The 19,657-nt window shown below is 43.3% G+C and overlaps 1 protein-coding gene across 3 annotated transcripts in view; it reads left to right on the top strand.

The window, feature by feature from the left end:
• The first annotated feature begins 1,775 nt into the window (after positions 1-1,775).
• DPY19L1 (dpy-19 like C-mannosyltransferase 1) overlaps positions 1,776-19,657 on the top strand; it is a 97,469-nt gene continuing 79,587 nt past the window's right edge. The window contains exons 1-6 of one of the 3 annotated variants that reach the window (XR_009462542.1): positions 1,776-2,083; positions 2,643-2,711; positions 11,556-11,580; positions 12,998-13,085; positions 13,845-13,982; positions 17,769-17,889. Coding sequence is in view for 2 of the 3 variants with exons in the window: in XM_059728688.1 (XP_059584671.1) it covers positions 1,858-2,083; positions 2,643-2,711; positions 11,556-11,580; positions 12,998-13,085; positions 13,845-13,982; positions 17,769-17,889 (667 nt within the window). In the remaining variant the exon portion in view is untranslated. The remainder of the gene's footprint in view (positions 2,084-2,642; positions 2,712-11,555; positions 11,581-12,997; positions 13,086-13,844; positions 13,983-17,768; positions 17,890-19,657) is intronic. The other 2 variants (XM_059728688.1, XM_006269102.3) reach the window with 2 other exon arrangements.

The following is a 19,657-nucleotide window of genomic DNA, read 5'->3' on the forward strand; positions in this document are numbered from 1 at the left end:
GAGTGGTGCTGTATCTATATCAGTAATTCTATTTGTTAGTGTTGGTGTTGCAGTGATGCAGCAGTTATTGTGATTTATGGAAGAAGACTGCTTTAGAAACTTCTGAAAGAGGATTTCAGGCACCAGAGGTACATGTTACAGAGCAGCGCAACAGACACGACGTCGTGCTATCCATGTTTTTAGGCTGTAACCAGTTATATACTCTGTGCTGGGTAATACTCTTCCCCTGACGGTCATCTCTGGTACAGGCTGCTTAGAACAGAAGCCCAGAATACTGATGCTGTTTAAAACTCATTCTTCTGGAGCAGAAATCAAAGCAGAGTGCAAGGGCACCAGTGCATCCTGCTCCCCCTTCCCCGCCCCCCCATCAGCCCCTCCAGACTACACCCTACAACGCTACTACAACGTGCAAGTAAAAGTGAGGAGAAAGCGAGACTAAATGTCTCTCGGAAGCCTATTGGCAAAAAAAATAATAACCCTTTGTTATAATAGCAAGGGACATTGTGCCCCAAGCCCACAGCTGGTGTGAATCTGCAGAGCTCCATTGACTTGGGTGGAACTTAGCTGGGGACTTAATGCCAGGACCTGACTGCCATTTTTATACAATAAAGGGCTCAGTCCATCTGTCCGTCTCTCCGCACTGCTCTTGGAGCACTCTGGTTAGTGAAACAGCCAGTCAGAGCGCAAAGCACTGCCATGGAGCTGGGGGGGATGGTAGGGGACAGCAAGGCCAGCGTTGCTGGAGGCGGTGGTGGCGCGGGGTGCTAATGGAGGGGGTCAGAGGAGACTGAGGGCAAGCTTCCTCTCACCCCTACTCCTGGGAGGTAGTGGCGGCACGGGGTGGTGAGTGGTGGGTGGCACTCTGTCCCCGCCCGGTCATCCTTGACAGGTAATTGGCTGGTCTTTAAATGACAAAGAGTGGCAAATGGGACTCCAGGTGCTGAGTGTGTGGGCAGTGCCCCTTTACTAGCAGCTTTGCTCTGGGTGCTCATCACCCTGCCCCCTGCAGGAGACAAGGCCAGATGGCCATGGGCTGGAAGGGCTCGGAAGTGATGATCTTTGCGAAATGAACATGCAGACCATAGACAGGCCTCCAAAGATAAGCCCTGCAGAGGCAAGAAGGTGGTGGCAAGTGAGGCCTTTTGACATTGGCGATGTGTAGGGGGTGCACGCGCACCCCCCGAGATCAGCCGTGCACCCCCTGGAAGCGCCAGGTGTGAACCCGGAAGTGCACTTCCAGTATTGCTGCTAGCTTGGCGATCCGCTGCTGGGGGCCCCCTCATTGGTGATCTGGTGCCCCCCCAGACTCGGGAGGCACCAGTCACCCATGCCTTTTGATACACCATTCTATTATGTAGGCAGCGTTGCCAAGTCTTGTGGGGAGAGGGGAAGCAGCACTGCCTTTAAAACCAAGCCCAACTCATTTCAAAGAGAGGGGTGCTTATGAATCTGGGACTCCCAAAAAATTAAAGTTACTTAAAAAAACCTAACAAGCCCAATTCCGCTTATTTTAAGTGGATTTCTTATAAACGGACTCAGCAACACTGGATGTGGTCCAAAGCCCACCAAGTAGCGCTAGAACCCCTCCCACCCCCGTCACGGGGGCCATTAAGTGCATACGGGCTGGCGGGAAAGGGGCGAGGTTCTGAGGGGCAGCACGTGGCGGGGGGAGGGGCGGTGACCGTTGGGTGCCGCGTTCCATCGCTGCAGTTGGCGGGGGCTGTTGGGCGGGGGCGTGGCGTGTGGCCCCACCCCCTCCCGCACGTCGCGGCCGGGGCGGGGCAGCGGCCGCCGCGTCCCCGTCGCCCGCCAGTTCCGTGTGCCCCGACCCGCCCGGGCCCGGCTGCCGGCGCGGAGATGCCCGTGCAGACCCGAGCCCGATACAAGGAGTCGCCGCTCAAGGCCGCGTCAGGCCCCCAGCCCCCACCCTCGCCCGGCCCCATGCGGAAGGCGGGCGGCGGCAGGAAGGGCGCCTGCGGCGAGCCCCGCAGAGCCGGCCCGGCCGCCTTGGCCGAGCGGCTGCGCCATGTGCTGGGGGCCTGCGCAGCGGGGCTGCTCCGCGACTGCGGGGCTCGGGTGCGAGGTGAGCGCCGCCGGGGGCAGCCTCCCCCTACTTCAGTCCCGGCTCCCGCCGCCGTCGGGACTCGTGGGGGGGCAGCGCAGTCTCCCCTCCCGCTTGCGGGGTGTCGGGGTCAGGCCACTGCGCCCCCGCCCGGCGCCGCCTCAGCCTGGGGGCAGCCAGGAAATAACCCCCCAGGCACGGGGCTGATCTCACCCCGCAGCCAAGAAGCCGGGTATGTGCTGTGTGGGGTGTAGCCATCTCCTGTGAACCTGCCCTGGGCGTTAGAAACGAGTGCTCCGACTGGAGGGCTGATGGCTAGAAAGCCCTTTGACCCCTTGCTTTGGTTTGAGGTATTCCTTTTTGGACACTTGATCCTCTGAGCTCGGGAGCCCCCCCCCTCGGAGGCATGTTGGGTGGCCACCTGGATTTCTTTTAAGCCTGAGTGTATTGCCCTGACTCCTCCCTTCTCCCAGTTTCCCTGGGTTTTTTTTCACCCTGGGCTGAGAAATAAAACACTGCCTGTCACTGGGTGCATGTTAAAACCTCACCATTGGTGCTCAGAGTTGTTTTCTTTTCCCAGGGTTTGTCCAAGACCAAAAGGCCTTCGTCGTCAAGGCGGACAGCAAGATCTGGGTTGCTTTGGTCTTTGGTAAGGAGGAAAACCGGCTGGAAAAATTTCTCTACAGATTTGAATGGTTAATGTGCCTTCACATTCATTCAAACACTAATATTGGGCACTGAATAATATTTTGTATTATAGAAGGTAAATGTAAATGACTGATTGTTATTTCAATCGATATTATTTCTGCCTTTCATCCATCACACTTGCCTTACTCCTGCTGGTCCAAAGGAGGTGCAAATTGTACCGACAGTAGTAAATTAAGTGGAGCAACTTGGCTTCGGGGGTAAAAAATGGTGATGGTAGCGTCCTTAATAAATAATACCTTCATTTTCTGCTGGGCCCTGCTGCTCCTGTACTGTACTTGATTTGAACGTATTGGCAATGTCGTTTTGAAAATGAGGTAGTATGCATATGCGGAGTAAGTATGAGAGTGCCTGTTGTGTTGCACATGTGTATCAGGAAATACTAAATTGGCGGTTGCCAGCCTGCGGAATGGGTGCCACTGGTGGTGTGGGTAACCTCTATGTGTGATGCACAGCAGGTTGGGGAAGGGGAGATAGTGGTAGATAGGGCAGAAAGCAGGGCAGCAAATCAGGAAAGGAAAGGGATCAGAGTGCCACTTGGGGTGGATGTGGAGCTAATTTGTGGCACACCTGCCAAAAAGGTTGGCTCCAACTGTGATAAACATTGGATTGATAAACATTGGACAATAAGAGTTAAGCTGAAGGTAAAATTTTTACAAGTATCAAAATAAGTATGTTCATGTGACTAGTATTTGTTCCTTATCACTAGAAAATTTCCCTGTCCTGTGCCTCTTGCCCTGTGATCTTCACAGGTTCAGTAATACCAAATACAGAGGACGTGGCTTTAGATCAGTTTATCTAAAATAGGAATGCTATGTATTTGTCATACAGAGGACTAAGATTTGGACAAACGGAGACCTTTTAATTTATTTTATAATTTACACAAACATTAACAAATGGCAACAGTTTAAAATGTCATACGTGGTACCTGTCATAAATGTAGTGTAAGGGCCCTGCTACACATTCAAATTCAAGCTGGATAGAAACCAGCTATAGAGTTTGTTACACATTTTCAAGCATTAACTTTATAGTTGTTTGGTTTATTTTATAGTCGGATTAGTCATATTTATGGTGTGATAATTACTTTGCATTTGTGGCCAGTCTAAATTTATTGCACAATTTAACCAGTTAATGGTTATATGTAACGTACCAGGGACGTATATAATACTACTTGATGTGCATAGTTCTTTTTTGAAGCCTGAAGCAGTGTTGTGTAAGTAACAACAGGGAATGTTTTGGCAATCCACATATGATGATGTGGTAAAAGAGAATATATTTTAAACTAGAGAAATCTAATTGAATAGTAAAAAGTCTCTTACTTGGGTTGGCTATTTAAAATCTGGAAATTTTACTCCTGTGTTCTAGAATAATGCCTGCATATGGTTTAATGGAATTTTATTTCTCCCAAATAGCAGTAACTATTTCATAAATAACTTCTAACACATGTTTAGCTTGCAATGATTGCATGGAGTTCCAGTAATAATCCCTAGAAGCTGGTAATGTTTGTGTGCTGACTGCATTACCGGATAGTTGTACATAGATTCATCACAGTACAGATTCTCTTAAATGAACATCAAATTAACAAAATTGCATTGATATTTTTCCTAATTTATTTAAACTTTTTTTAATACTTTTGACAACAATTATGCGGTGTATTTGTGTATTTTTGTGACAATTACGTATTTTGCTGGATATAATCCAGACTATTTTTTTAATCTTACCAAGATGCATCTCTTAATATATTAACATATATCAGGAGGAAACCCACTTCACATTCAGTCAGGATTGTTAGATATGAACTTCACATAGTATAAGTACAGAAGTGACTGTCATTCAAGAATTGGGCTCTAAAGCCATTTGCAGATGGTCAGCAAGCTGGTCACAAATCTGTTGTCTCACCAGACAGATGTGTACTAATATTACCTGTAAAATGATAGTTTCTACTAAAATAAGATGATTTACCACTCATGAGTCTTTATATTTATCCTTGTGCAGGGTAGGTGGAGGTGAATAACAGATGTGTGGGATGAATGTAAAAAGTATACTATAACTAGGGGTGCACCAATAAAGATTTTTTGGGTCAATTATTAATGAGCCATATTAACCAATACGAATCAGATTGCCGATATGCAGCCCTGCAGCTTGGAGTGCAGCATCTGGCTGGTAAGCCTGTTGGAGGGAAGGGGTGTAGGGGGTGCAGCTCGAGGCCCCTGCGGTGAAGGAGGGAGTGGGGCAGGGGCAGGCACTGCCCAGCTGGGGTGTGGGATGGAGCTGCACGTGGCTCATCCGGGGGGGCATGGGGAGGGGGCGAGGCAGCTCCTGTCACTGCGTGTACCCCAGCAGGTGGTATGGGGGGCATGTGCCCCCTAGATCTGCTCATGGGGCAAGGATGGGCTGTTGCTGTGGGCTGGGCCCGGGAGGCAGCGCTGGGCCCTTCCCGGTGGGGGTGCTGGGCTGGGGCTGTGCTTGGGTCGGGCAGTGACACTGTAGAGGGGCTACGGAGGGGGCTACAGCCACCTGAGAATTTACCGTAGCCCCCTTCCAGTGCTCCTGCCGCGAGTGCAGCCCTAGCCCAGCCCTTGCCTTGTGCACAGATCTGGGGGCACACACCTTCCCTTGCCTCCCCCAGGGCTGTGTGCAGTGGTGGAAGCTACCCCTCTCCTATGCCTCCTGGAAAAACTGCTTGTGGCTCCATCCCACGCCCTGCCCTGCCCCGCTCTGGCTGGGCAGCATCTGCCCCTTCCGCAGCCCCACCTACTCCCTCACTGTGAGGGTCTCAATCTGCCTTCCCCCTCCCAAACAGACTTACCAGCCAGACGCTGCTGTCCAAGCTGCCAGGCTGGCCCTTTGTGTGATGTTGCTGCGCGCATGCACGCGGCATTTATCAGTGACATTATCAGCCACATCAGCCAAAAAAAGCCGATTGCTGATAATGTCCATTTTCCTTTTATTGGTGCCGATATGATATGGACCAATGTATTGGTGCACCTCAAACTATAAACACTGGGAAGGCATAACTTGGTATAGCCCCTTTTTAATCTGATTCTTCCTGTACCCACTCTTGAGTAGGGCCAGAAACTATGAAGGTTGAGAAGAAACCTTGATTTTTGCAAATACCACAGATCTGTTCTTGCTATTGGCACAAATAGAAAGAGGTAGTTTGCTGTGTTAGTCTGAAGTCAGGCAGAAGGCAGGGCAGGGTGGCACCTTAGACTGTAAGTGTCTCATTTGCTCTGGGAGAGAGCCTTCTGTACAAGTCAAGTCCCTCCAAAGTATTTGGAATAAAATGTGCTAATGCTTTTTCCCAGGCAGTAGGGTTGCGTATGTAGAGCTGTTTCAGGTTATTCTAGGGACAAGCTGGCTAGATGATATGCTTTCACTCTCACCTACTGACAGAGGAACAGCAGTGCAAGTTGGAAGAGTGATGTGTGTAAATGGTCTGGGGCAGGGTTGTCCAACTGGTGGCCTGTGAAGGTTAAATTGTGGCTTCTGGGCTCACACCTAGCCACTGCTTCTCCCATTGCTCTGGCTGCAACAGTTTCTGGGCTTCCCTTCCCCTCCAGCTACCTTTTCCTGCCTCTGCTCAGGGGGCAGGTCAATGTGGCAGTGCAGGGAACTGAGGGCAAGTCCAAACCACATGGTGGCTTGCATTTCCACAAGGCAAAGGTGTAGGGAGGGGGAGGCATCTGTAGGCAGGGATGGGGGGGAGAGCGGGCTCCATGTTGTAGCGGGAGATGGGAGAATCCCACCTGTGCAATGCAGCAGTGGGGGTATGTCTGATGCAGTGGTGGGTGTGTGTGTGTCTGCATGGACATGCAGAGCAGCAGAGGGGAGTGTGTGTACAGCATGCAGCCTGGAGGCCCATGACTCATCTGGTGCAGTCTGTGTGGCGTGCAACTCCCAGGCTTAGAACTTGGACAGCCCTGATCTGGATATCTGATCTGGAGAAATCAGGCCCTTCTCAAATTAGATGTGTGCTTATTGTTTTGGAGGCTAATTTGTTCAGAGAGGTATAAGCTTTCATAGGCAACAGCCTGGGCACTAGTTCCTGGTTCTGTTTTATCGCTGGAAGTTCTCTTCAGCTTTTACCCAAGCTGGATGTTGGGGTGATCTAATAGTTATATTTCCCTAATACAAGAACCAGTTAAATCTTACTCTGAGGATGTCCAACAAGAAGAAATTCTTCTTGATCTCAAAGAGATAATTAGTCAAACTGAAAACCTCATAAGAAACAGTTCTGTTGCAACCAGTGGCCAAGGGGATAGGATGGACAATGGGAAGCAAGAGGCCAGTGGGCAAGCTTAAATATGTGGAAAGTAGGATATGCAAAAGCCTAGCCCCTGCAATACCAGCTAAAAAATTGTATCCTATTAAAATCTAATCCAAAAGTGAAGTCTCCAGGAATTGCTTTACTCCTGACTGGGTGCATCTTACACGTGCAATTAATGTGAAACAATAAACTCGGAGCAGTTTGAGCTGGAATAAACTACTCCTGGGCACAGCATGTACATGGGACAGCAACAGTTTGAGCCGGGGCAGAGCAGTTTACACCAGGGCCACTCAGCCGCTTGCTCTGGGTGGTGTTGTTGGGTACTGGAGGGAGGGGCTGGCTGGGGCACGAGGGTGCTGAAAGTATGGGGCCATGTGTCTAGGTGGCAGGCTAGGAGGCAGGCAGGAGTCTGCCCCCTGGCTGGCTGAGCTGACTGGGTGCAATTTACACCTGTGGTCAGCATCTACACGTGTGTTTAATCGCTGTAATTTATACCCCGCATAAAATAGAACTGTCTCCGAAAGTACTATTTTACTGTGATATAAATTTGTATACTGTGACCTAATACTGTTGCATGTGTGGATGGTGATGCTTTACTCTGCAGCTAGTCTATTCCGCAGTAAAGCAGATGTGTACATGTGGCCACTGACGTGCAGGATCCTCTCAAACTGAAACATAACAACTATGTAAAAAACATAACAACTTGAAACAACCATTACATCAGGGATTAAGAATACTTTGTTCCACTGAAACTTCAGAGGAGATTAGGCAGGCAGCATGTAATATTTAGAGCTGAAATTTGTCATGACAACAGGACAGGCAGACAATTGAATTTTGAGGTGTAATTGCTATACTTATTTATTCTTATAAAATATCCATGCCACTGTAAATATTTCTGGTTGCATCAACATCTGCTTTATACAAATACCTGACAACTGCTTTGGCTACAGTAATCTTTAAGGACCTACTTTCAAATTATAAAACACTTTAACTGGAAATAGTGTGCTGTGTTTGTTTAGTTCTTTCCCCTAGAAGAATATTTTCCCTCTGAAATTTCTAGATTTGAGTGCTTACCAGCCGACAGCTTTAGTCATTCTTGCTTTTAAAAAAACTGATTGCTACTTTTAGTTTGCTTTTTGGGAATGCAGCTTATGGAAAATATTAGAATCTTTCCTAAATATAGGTTTAGCATCAGTTGTAGGGGAGCCCTTATTCTTTCCATTACATTTAAAGACAGAATTGCAGTATACTATATTTCTAGAATCTGTAAAGGCGTAAATTACCTACTTGGTATATCTACACGAGATGCTAACTATGCAGTAGCTGAAAAATACTGCGCAGTAGCATATCACAGCATGGACAGTGCTAATATGCACTGTGTCACCTAAAAGATGTTAGCTGGCCCTACTGCACAGTAGCTCCGGTTATTGCGCTTTTATTTAGTACTCACTAATACAAGTACTAAATAAATGCACAGTAACTACTGCACGGTAACATCTTGTATAGATGCATCCACTCTAAAGTTTTATTGATTGTCATGATGACATCTTAGCCTTTGCTATTCTCTTGACAGATCAGTTTAATATAATATGACTATATAAGAATGGCTTCTTTCATTTATCATATTTCAGTCACAAAACTGTTTTGTGCTTTTTTCTAGTAGACTGTTTCTAGTATATCACTTAGGTCTTCTTGAAATAGATTGTTTATATAGGATAAAATCCAGAGGCAAAACAATAAAATCTGAAATTACAGTTGCATTTTGCACCATAATTGGGCCACATCCAAGGGGGGACATGTGTCAGTATATTATATTTAAGTATGTGAGTTTTCTTAAGCAAATGAATAGTTGTTCTAAGGTCAAGCATGTGTGTAAAAGGGCTTTAGGTATATATTCCAAATAAGAGCATATGTTTTCCATTTACATCTATTAAATTTGTCCAGACTTACACTAAAGTCAGTGAAATTATTCCAGACTCTGGCTAGTCCAGACCAGAATTTCTCCTGTTATTTCTTGATCTGTAAATACTAAGGAAAGATTGTAACACAGTAGAAATTACTCTTTTTACATGCATATAATGAAGAGTGGCACATTTGAAGCTTTATAAAAATCTCTAAGAAATTTCTGTAAGAACCAACTTAATTGAATGTATCCTCAGTTAATACCAATAATACATTAACTTCAGAAACTAATTTCAGTAGAACTTCTACACAATGAAAGAACACATTTTAAAATATTGCTGCCTTATGAAATATAGATGCTATTCTTAATGAAGTCAAATGTGATTTCAGTCCTTTGCTTTTAATATGTATGCAGTCAAAATGATCCTACATATTTAATGCATTGTGAAAAAATTACAGGTTGTCTTTAATTATATGAATCTTTTCATATTTATCATTTGTAGGCATGTTAGGTAAAGGGGCTTTTTTTTAAAGTTAGTGGGTCTAACTCTTTGTAGTCTGCTGCATTACAGAATTTGTAACAGAATCTACTTTTGTCATGTAATTGTGTTTCAGTACGTAAGCTTTCTTATTAAACATTATTTCTCGTGGTTGTGGAGAGAACCTAAAAAGTTTCCAAATATGAAATAGCGAAAAACTTGACCCTGCAAACAGACTGAAGGGATATCCAGAAGAGGGTTTGAACAGCTCCTTTCTTTAAGCACATTTAACTCAAACCTAAAGTTGATGAATTAAATATTAGCTCTTATGTTGCTGACACAGCTAATATGATTACCCAGAGCTGTGTTCAGCTTTTATTGCCTTTTCTTGCCATCGAAAGTTTCAACCTTGTCACAAGATCGCATGTAAACATCATCAGTACAAAAACCTTTGGCACTGGGGGTGTCAGAGGACCTGGGGGTTACAGTGAACAGTAAGCTGAATATGAGCCAGCAGTGTGCCCTTTTTGCCAAGAAGGCCAATGGCATACTAGGCTGCGTTGGTAGGTGTGTTGCCAGTAGGTCGGAAAGTACATAATTATTACCCTCTATTCAGCACGTGTGAGGCCACATCTGGAGTACTGTGTTCAGTTTTGGGCCTCTCACTACAGAAAGGATGTAGACAAATTGGGGAGAGTCCAGCAGAGGGCAACACAAATGAAGGGGCTGGGGGACATGACGTGTGTGGAAAGACTGGGGGAACTGAGCTTGTTTAGTCTAGAGAAAAGGAGACTGAGAGGAGACTTAATAGCAGTCTTCAACTACCCGAAAGGGGGTTCGAAAGAGGATGGAGTTAGACTGTTCTCAGTGATGTCAGATGACAGAACAAGGAGCAACGGTCTCGAGTTGCAGCAAGTGAAGTTTAGGTTAGATAATAATAAGAATTTTCTCACTAGGAGGGTAGTAGAACACTGGAACGGGTTACCCAGAGAGGTGGTGGAAGCTCCATCTTTGGGGGGAACCCAGCTAGACAAAGCTTGGCTGGGATGATCTAGTTAAGTCCTGCTTTGAGCAGGGGGGTTGGACTAGATGATCTCCTGAGGTCCTTCCTAACCCTATGTTTCTATGATTCTAGAGCATGACATTGAATGTAATGTGGGTTCTGTTATGCTGAATAATTTTTGTATGTAGCCAATTCCAGATGTGCTTGTATAAATCTCAAATGTATTACATTTAAGAGCATAGTATGAATTATGCTCTCCATCCTCTTTATTGTCCTTTTTTTAAAGGACCAGTGACTGAAAAGAACAGGGGTTGATTTGCAATCTTCAGGGTAGGGGAGAAATACAATTTATAATTGTATAAATTACTCTGTGACTCTAAAATAAGGATTTTTATTTAAGAAAACTTTTTCAAAAGCAGTGTGTACTTACTGGCACAGATGCATTTCAGCTATGTTTTGTTTGCTGGGGGGGAGGGGAAAGGTAAATGTACAATTTTTAGTCCTAGGCAGACTTGTAATTTTAGATAGTTTTTTTTCTTTAACATTATACACAGATATTGTTTATGCTTAGAATTTCCTTTTAATTATTCATTTTTCTGTTTTTTCTCTGGATTTTATACAGTACAAAACACCAATAGTACAGTGTCTGTAAGTGAATGACTTGTGTTGCCATGTTGCTATATTTTGAAGTGTGCCATGTCAGAGTTGAGGCTATATTTCTATTTAACAGCCACTTTTTGGCATCTGATAGAAAGTGAGGCTAGATACTTACTGAGTCTTCTGATGGTTGCCACACTTCCTTCAGCAGCAGGTGCTTTCCCAGGGTACACTTTATGCTCTTGTGACAGTTGTTGAGTGTGGCCAGGTAGAGTGGCCAGAAAGTGTGGGTGTGCATGTGCTCTTGTAATTTGGTGGTGGCAGTTGCTGTCTGGCACTGGTTTTTCTGGTAGCCTAGATAGGTGAGTGGGAGCATGGTAGAACAGGAGCATCTTGTGCCTTATTTCTGTGTACCAGAGAGAAACATGCTTCTGTACAGTATGTCTAAATCCTGATAACAATATTTAAATTGGACTGCTTAACAGTGTTGTCACTAAATTCTTTCTTCCTTTTTTTTTTTGTCTTTCCTCCTTACAGCTGCTCTTGCAGGAGTTTTACACTGGTAAGGTTACTTTTTGTTTGATATCAATATTGTAGTAATATTTCTCATTCATTTTTAAAACAACTTGAATTATCTCATTTGAATAAGTTACAGATGTGATAGACTTATTTGTTATCTCTATACTTTTCTTTCAAAGGAGAACCTTCCTCTTCACAGGAATCCCCTTTTTTGTTTTTTTTCCTGGGCTTATAATATTTCTCCAAAACTTTTTGATCAAGTGGCATTTCCACTATATGGGTGACAGACACCTGCTGCTGGACTATGTTCCCAAAGATGGTCATTTTCACTGAATGGTAGGGGAAAAATCTCAATTGATTTTCAGGGCCCTCCAGTTATCCTTTAGGTTCACCTTTAAATTTTGCCCAAGAAAGGAATGCCTGGATTTTGCATTCCTTTCCATTTCTATTGCAGAAATTCAGTCTTTCCTCTTCTTTGTGCACAGGTAGACCTCTGGTTTCCTGGGTGGTGTTTGGGGTGTTTCCTGTGGGTTGTTTGCTTATTACAAGCCTCTCTGAGCCTTTTGCATAAGGCAGGATGTACACCTTAAAAATATAGATAACTGCTTCTGATATATCTAATGATCCATATGCTCCATCTTCCAACTCAACCCATTCCCTCCTAAGAGCAATAATTGTATTTAAAAGAAAAAAACAGGGTGCAGTAGTTCTAGTTAGGAAGGGAAGTAGCAGCTTTAGCTGTTCTGTTGCCATCAGCACCACGTTCAAAAAAGAAAGCCCAAAACAACAACACTTTTAGAACTGTAAAGCGTTTTCTGCAGCCTTCTCACCCCACAACACAAGAACACTGATGTTTGGCCTACTTTGTTCCTTTTCTCTCATTTCCTTCCCTGTATGGGGCCAGCACTCTTCCAGCCCTACATAGCATACTGGCAGAAGTCATAATATTTACCCAATCAAAAGGGATTTTCAAGACCTGTATCTTTATTTGTTGATAAACTTATCTTTTCATATTTTTATACTAATCTATAATTGACACAGAATACTTCCATATTCATTTCAGTGTCTGCCTAATTTTTTTAATCCATTCCATTAATTGATTTGGCAGGCATACTTTACTATTTTCTTTCCTGAAAGACAAATGTGCTGATTTCAATAGCACTTAACTTTGATTTTTAAGTTTCTGCATTTCTTTTATTGGAGTATTGAAAGAGAGATGCTTATAAATTTGCATTTATATATTTTTCAATTAACACACTTAAAAAGGATTTTGTGAATAAAGGAGACTGGAATCTAATCAGATGTATGAAACCAGACTGAATTACAGCTGCATTAGATCTCTGGTGTTTTCTGATGTGAAAATGTGTACCAAGGAGTTCTTGGTTTGTATATATTGATACAGGTTTGTAAACTTCAGTTTAATTTTTGAGACTCTATTTATTTATTAATCTTTTTTGCAGGTACCACATAACAACTATTTTTGAAAATGACCGTCACTTTTCTCATCTCTCGACACTGGAAAGAGAAATGGCTTTTCGTACTGAAATGGTTAGATTTTTTTTCTATTTCTCAACTATTTAAACAAAGTGGTATTTAGCCTGGATGCTTTTGCGTGCACCAGAATGATTGTGTAACTTCCTAAATTTCACAATGAGCAAAAATGGTGAGGCAAGAAAAAGAAAGCTTTAAGTATCTTTATATTATATGATGATTTTGAGGTACCAGTATGTTGACTGATTTATAAACTGAAGGTGAACATGAACATCATTTTTATTGGCTCGTCAAGGTTTTTTACTTTTAAATGCATGGTACTATAACATTTATAAAACTTAAGACTTATATAAAAGGTATTTTAAGTTTAATATTGTTACATAATTAAATACAAATCAGAAGTGGAAATTAACTCATAGCTAACTTTCCCTGGTACTGCAGTCTTATTCTGTACCAAAAATTGGAAAACATTTTGTATACTACATTGCTGTTTGGGACCTGTAAGGAAGCATAAACTTAATCTGGTATTACCTGCAATCTAAAAATGAGAGCATCTTTGTTTACAAAAAGTGTTTTAGCTAAATAGGGTATTTTAAATAAGCTGTTTCATAACGTTCTAGACTTCTTTTGAGAAAAGTTTTTTTTGTTTTTTTGGTTTTTTTTGGATGTTTCAAAGTAGTATTAACACAGTGAAACCTAGAAGCTGTCTTAGTGTTGTTATACAGAATTTCACTTAAAAGAAAGGCTCTTGCATAATAGCACAGTATATTAGAAGGTACTGTTTGATTAATCACTGAAATTTTGTCCTCCCTGTAGGGTCTTTATTATTCCTATTTCAAGACTGTTATTGAGGCACCATCTTTTTTGAATGGAGTATGGGAGATGATGAATGACAAGTTAACTGAACACCCTCTGGTGATTAACACATTAAAAAGGTTCAACCTTTACCCAGAGGTAAGTTATGTTTTGAAAGAAATGCCTGTACCAGTGAAAGAAATTCCTGGTTAACTTAACTTTAATATTTGTTTTAAAATGTAAGTGCTTGTATGTTGTACAGAAAGAAATCTTCCCTGAAATATGCAGTCATTAATAACACTAAGCTTAAGTACTGTATTCTGTTGTCCTCTCTTTCTGAAGCTGTCCTGCACATTGTGATTTGTTTGCAACTGGCGTTTACCTGATCCACAGCAAGCAGGTGGCAGTCAAACTGGCATTTTTCATATCTTAATTTTTCTTACTCTGTAGTTGCAATCTACTTTTATTTTTCTCCTGTTCGTTTTTTGCCTTCGTTCAAAAAGTGTGAGGCTGATGTTGCTTGCTTTTGCGCATCACCAGGTCTTTAATAAATGTCTGACTTGGTAGGTAGGGTATGTTCATATGGATGCTCTCCATAAGAACTACATCTAGTATAATTATCGTATTGTTTTCTCTGGGCTTGATGCTTCTTTGCGGCACCTGTTAGGATGTGTGCAATGCTGCATGAAGGTGGCTCAACTACTTCTGGTTTGGCAGGTAGCGTGTGGGGACCAAATGCAGAGTGCCTGATGACATAATTGTGTGATGTAGATGTATCCTACAGAAACTAATATTTGCACAACTCCTATGCTGAAAAGAGGAAACATTTACTTCAGAATTTTAAGTTGATTTTTTTCTTCTGGGTGTTCATGGCAGAGTAAGAAAGGAAACATGAGGGTTATCTGGCCTGCATGTGTTTCCACTGGCAAAACTTGCACTGATTTAAAGGGAGGGCAGGGTTTTTCTTCCTGTGAATAATGCTTTTTCCCCAATTGTCTCTATTGCATCACTGGTCTCATTGATATGAATCTCAGGTCTGTTATTAATGCACTTTTTTTCTTCTAGTCAGGTTAGCTGTTTTGTTATGGAAATAGGAAAAGGATGGCTTTGTGGTTCAAGTACAGATCTAAGTCAAAGGTACGGTGGGTTTTACCATATCTTCTTGCATATAATATACACCTTTCCTCTCCTCCCAAAAAATTTGGGTGTGTGTATTAAGCAGGGAAGCTGTTTTATTCGCTGAGGAAGAAGATGCCTGGAGACACCTTGTATGCCATGTAGCGGCCAAGATGGCTGCCACTTGTTAGGCTCAGTAAGTTTTTATGTTGCCTCTTCAACGGTCTGGGGCCTAATCATGTGTTAAATAGAGTAAGTCTTGGGAACACAGTGTGTCTAGGAACTGTGGCATCCCAGGAGACAATCTGGTGAGGCAGTAGGCATCTTCTGCCATGCCATGAAGTTCCTGTTGCCTCATAAGATAGTCCTGAAAACAAAAGGGCACGTCCACACATGCAGGCACATGTGTTTGCAGCAGCTCAAATAGCAGCGGCACAAATTTGTACTGGAGATTTGTGCTGGGGCACGCATGCCTGAACATGCACTTTGGTGTGGGGCAAGTTGTGCCACTAGGGACAACTTGAACCTGTCCAGCTACTCCCGGAGCTGCAGCCAGGGGGAACTGAAGGTTGGGGCCAGCACATGTGCAGGCCCCAGTAGTATAGAAAGCTACCCTGGCGAGCAGCTCAGGGCTACTTGCTCTCAGGAGCTTCTGAGGCCCGGCCAGTTGACACATGGGGAAACTATGCCAGCTGGGCTGCTGCAGCAGCTGTTACCTGGAGTGGCCCCTGCAGCAGTCTGGCAGCAGGGACTGCTGTCTGACTATGACCTGCTGCCACATGTGACAGCATCTGCCCCCTTGGGCCTGCAGCCCAGTGGCTACGTGCATGCAAGACCTAGCTAGGGACTGCACAGCTGCCTGGGCTGTGGCATGAGCACTGCAGCACAGCCAGTTCTGGGCCAGCTGCTAATGGGCTGTGGCTGCACAATTGGTCATTGTGCGGCACTGCTACCATGTGTGCCCCTGCCCTGCCGTCTGGGCAGCTATCACCTGGAAGATGTTCTCAGTGTGATGGCCTACTTTAAACTGTCAAAGTGTGTCCTTCTGGCCCCAAATGGCCAGGAAGTCAGCCACCTCATTTGCCCTTGCCCTCCAGCTGGGTCCCTGGTGCCAGCCCTGGGCAGGTTCCTCTGCCTGGGTCCTGCTACTTGCCTCACTAGCATAAAAATGGCAAGTTCTCTGATTTGAAAAAAAAACCCCAAAAATCTCAAATTTACTCTTTAAAATACCCCCAAATCTGTGTTCTTCCATGATTAAAACAAAACACCACTCTATATAGAGAGAGAGAGCACGAGAGAGATACGTTGGGCAACGTTTTATTGATATATTTACAATTTTAAAGCAGTTTGGAAGCCTACCTGTGCCTCTATAACCATAATAAAATAAATTCTAAATATCTATTTGCTTTGGTGTTTGCTTTTGGTTTTTTATCATAGAAAAATCAGAGTTCCCCCATACCACTAGGCTAACCAGGATGTGGGGACAGCTGCCCTTGCAGCCACAACTCCTGTCGGGAGGTCTTATCCTGTCTGGCAGCTGGGCATGCAGATTGTGAGATAGAGGGGCGGGGGTTTGCTGGGGAGGGGGTTGCAGGACCGGGGCGTAGGGGGGTAGGGGTATGTGTGTCTGGGGTGGGGAGGGGGTGGTTCATGTGGGGGTTGTGGGTAGGATGTGGAGGGGGATGTACTGTGTGTAGGTTGGTGGGGCTTGAAGGGGACCACCACACGCCTGCCCCTGCCACTCCCTGTGGCAGCAGCATCCAGCTGGGCCATGTGTGCTGCAGCACAGCCTCATGGTGGCATGGCGCAGCCTGACCTGTGGTCTGTACATGGTGCACAGCCTCAAACTGGTTTGAGACACCACAACGAGCACGTGCGCACTCATCTGGATACGCCCAAAGTGTCCAGGAAGTGTAACATCCCAGGAGATAACATCATGACTCTGGAAAACTTTTTTTCTACATTTTGTCTTCCAGAACAAAGTGTATATTTTACTTGGGGGTGTGTTTGTATGCAAGAAAATATGGTATTTTAGGTCAGCTAGGTTCTTGTGTGAGAGTGATCAAAGCATGTTTCTCTCTCATTTTCTCCATCTCTAAAATAAAGGTAATACTTCTGATATCAGGTGTTCAGACTCAATTCATTACTCCCTACAAAATGTATTAAATTGGATGGAAGGTGGCTTTGTGGAAGTGTGGTCTTATGTCACATTCTGAACTCATTGCTTAGAAAATTCGGCTTACCTTAGAGGTGCAATCTCATGATTCAGGCCATTGCCACTGCTCTCATCAGTCCAGGAGGTATCTTATCCTGTTCTGTTTCTCACTGTGTTCCAAACAGACCACAGAGTTCATCATGGCCACATAGATGCACATTTTATCAATAACTGAGCTGTGTGTTAACTATCACTTTGTAAGTGTCTGGGTAGATAGTTAGTGGGGTAAGCATTATTGTTTTCTTTATGCCTTATGAGTAATATTTGTAACCTTCTCGGATATCTGCTAAGAGCTCCTAACATAAAATGTTCAAATATATCACATTTCTCCATGGTTTTGAATACTTTAGGTTGATGGGATAAATAGACTCCTACACTTAAGCAGGGATAATGTTCAGTCTGTGCCGATTAGTAGGGCTACATTATGAATCATTTCCCAAATGAATGAATCATTTTCTAAACTGCTTAGGTTTATAAAAGGTTAAAGTTTAGAGCCTTGAAGACATCTTAAATTGTCAGAAACTGGTAGAATGCTATGAAAGGCTCTTTGGGGCATTATATTAATCACAGACAAATTTTCATGTTAGAAAATTGAAATCCTGTTTTCTACACAGGTGGTCCTAGCCAGCTGGTACCGCATATACATAGCAGTAATGGATTTTCTTGGTATTCAGACCAAGACATGCTGGACTGTAAACAGAGGAGAAGGGCTTAGACCTATTGAAAGCTGTGAAGGTAGGGTTACTATCCCCCCACCACATCCATCCAAGCATATATTTCTGGTTTTGTACATTTCAGAAGCATTGATGTTCAGGTGTTTTATTATTGGCTCATTTTCATTTTTACATGCCTATGTTTTAGCAAATCTGCAATGTGTGAAAAACATGGAGGAGGAGTTTTTAAAGGTGCGATTCTGCTCCTTGTGTTTTAGTTACAGCACAGAACTTTCATTTTAGGAAGGAGATGCAGGGGTAGACTAAGATGATTTTGACACCTCTGAGTTTGTTTCTTCTAAAGCCTGAAGTGCCGTATACATAATTTTGCAGTTGTTTAATTTTTTTTTTATAGCAATTCCCCTGGAGTGCCTTATTCAAAACAACTTCAGAATTAATATCTGATCTTCCCTTTGCATACCACCCCGTGCCAAAACTTGTTTCAAGAGGCCTCAGAAAGGAGCTTTTAATACTTTCTTCTGCAATGATACCGCTGGGAGAATCCTTTTGCAGCTAATTTTCTGGGTATTCAGACTTTTAAAGAGGAACCTGACTGGATGTGAGGACTTCACATCTGTTGTGATTTATTGCCAAGCTTGGATGTTCATACTTCTACTCTGTGCTATTACAAATCTGGAGACATGTCCCAACTGTTAGCTTGTAAACTAGATACTGTCATAAAAAAAATCATTGCCAATGGAACATTCTGTTGATTTTTGTAATGAAAGATGTCTTTTACGCACATAAATACAAATATGTTGTAGAATTATATTTCATTTTGTCACTTACTTTAAAGGATTGAAGCAATCTTAATATTTCACTGTTTCTAATCTACATAAAGAGTTTAAGTACTCTATTCAGAATCTCGGCTGTTTTCATTTGACAGAAGGTCCTGGCTTTTAATGATAGAATATTGATGGTTTCTCATTCTATATTGGGTAACCCCTCCACCTAACAGTTTTTCAGCACATAATAACTTTTGCAGACCCATATGTCATCTTTTCCTTGTTAATCTTTGAATAGTGAATATGGGCTGCCTGTATTGCAAGTCATTTTGGGAAGGTGGGAAGTTTATAAAGAGATGATGTGCATACTGAGGAACAGAAGAATAAGGGGCATAGAAATACCAGGATCATTAGAGTAGGTGAGTAGGTATTGGTGGAGGATCTCAAGGCTCCTTATAAAATAATGGAAGGAGAACTTTGGCTTAAAGGGTAAGAGAAAGAATAGTGATTTTGAGAAGGTTTAAGAAGAAAAGGGATCACCATACAACTGTTTAAAGGGATAAGATAAACTTGAAATGAAGTCTGAAAGTATTGTCAGTGCTACACTTACTCGTGACATGCCCTACTGTCTTATGTGGTTTTACAGTACTGCTTTTTTTATTTTGAAGTGTTTTCCCTTTATCTGTTAGTGTGACACAACCAGTATGAACAAGAGGGGAAACTGAGAAGCAGTATGATGAAGGTGAAAGCATCTTCTTAAAATGGGTTAAAGTGAGATAAAGTTGTTTTCTGCCTATCTTGATCACAGGAAAGTGGACTTCGGTGTTGGAAACATGTCTGTCTGGGTTGGCTGAGTTACCTGATCTAAAATTGGGGAAAAAATAGAAAATAAAGATAACATACAGATACTACAGTAGAAAATAGGCTTTCTCTGCCCAGTAATAGTACTCTGTGTGCAGGAGACGCAAACAGAGGGTTATGATTGTGTTTCTCTTATTGTTGGGGGTACATTCCTCTTACTGACTCTCCTGGTGAGCTTGGTGATAATAAGCAGTCAGAAAATTT

Source organism: Alligator mississippiensis, chromosome 5, assembly GCF_030867095.1.
Source record: "Alligator mississippiensis isolate rAllMis1 chromosome 5, rAllMis1, whole genome shotgun sequence".
NCBI lineage: Eukaryota > Metazoa > Chordata > Crocodylia > Alligatoridae > Alligator > Alligator mississippiensis.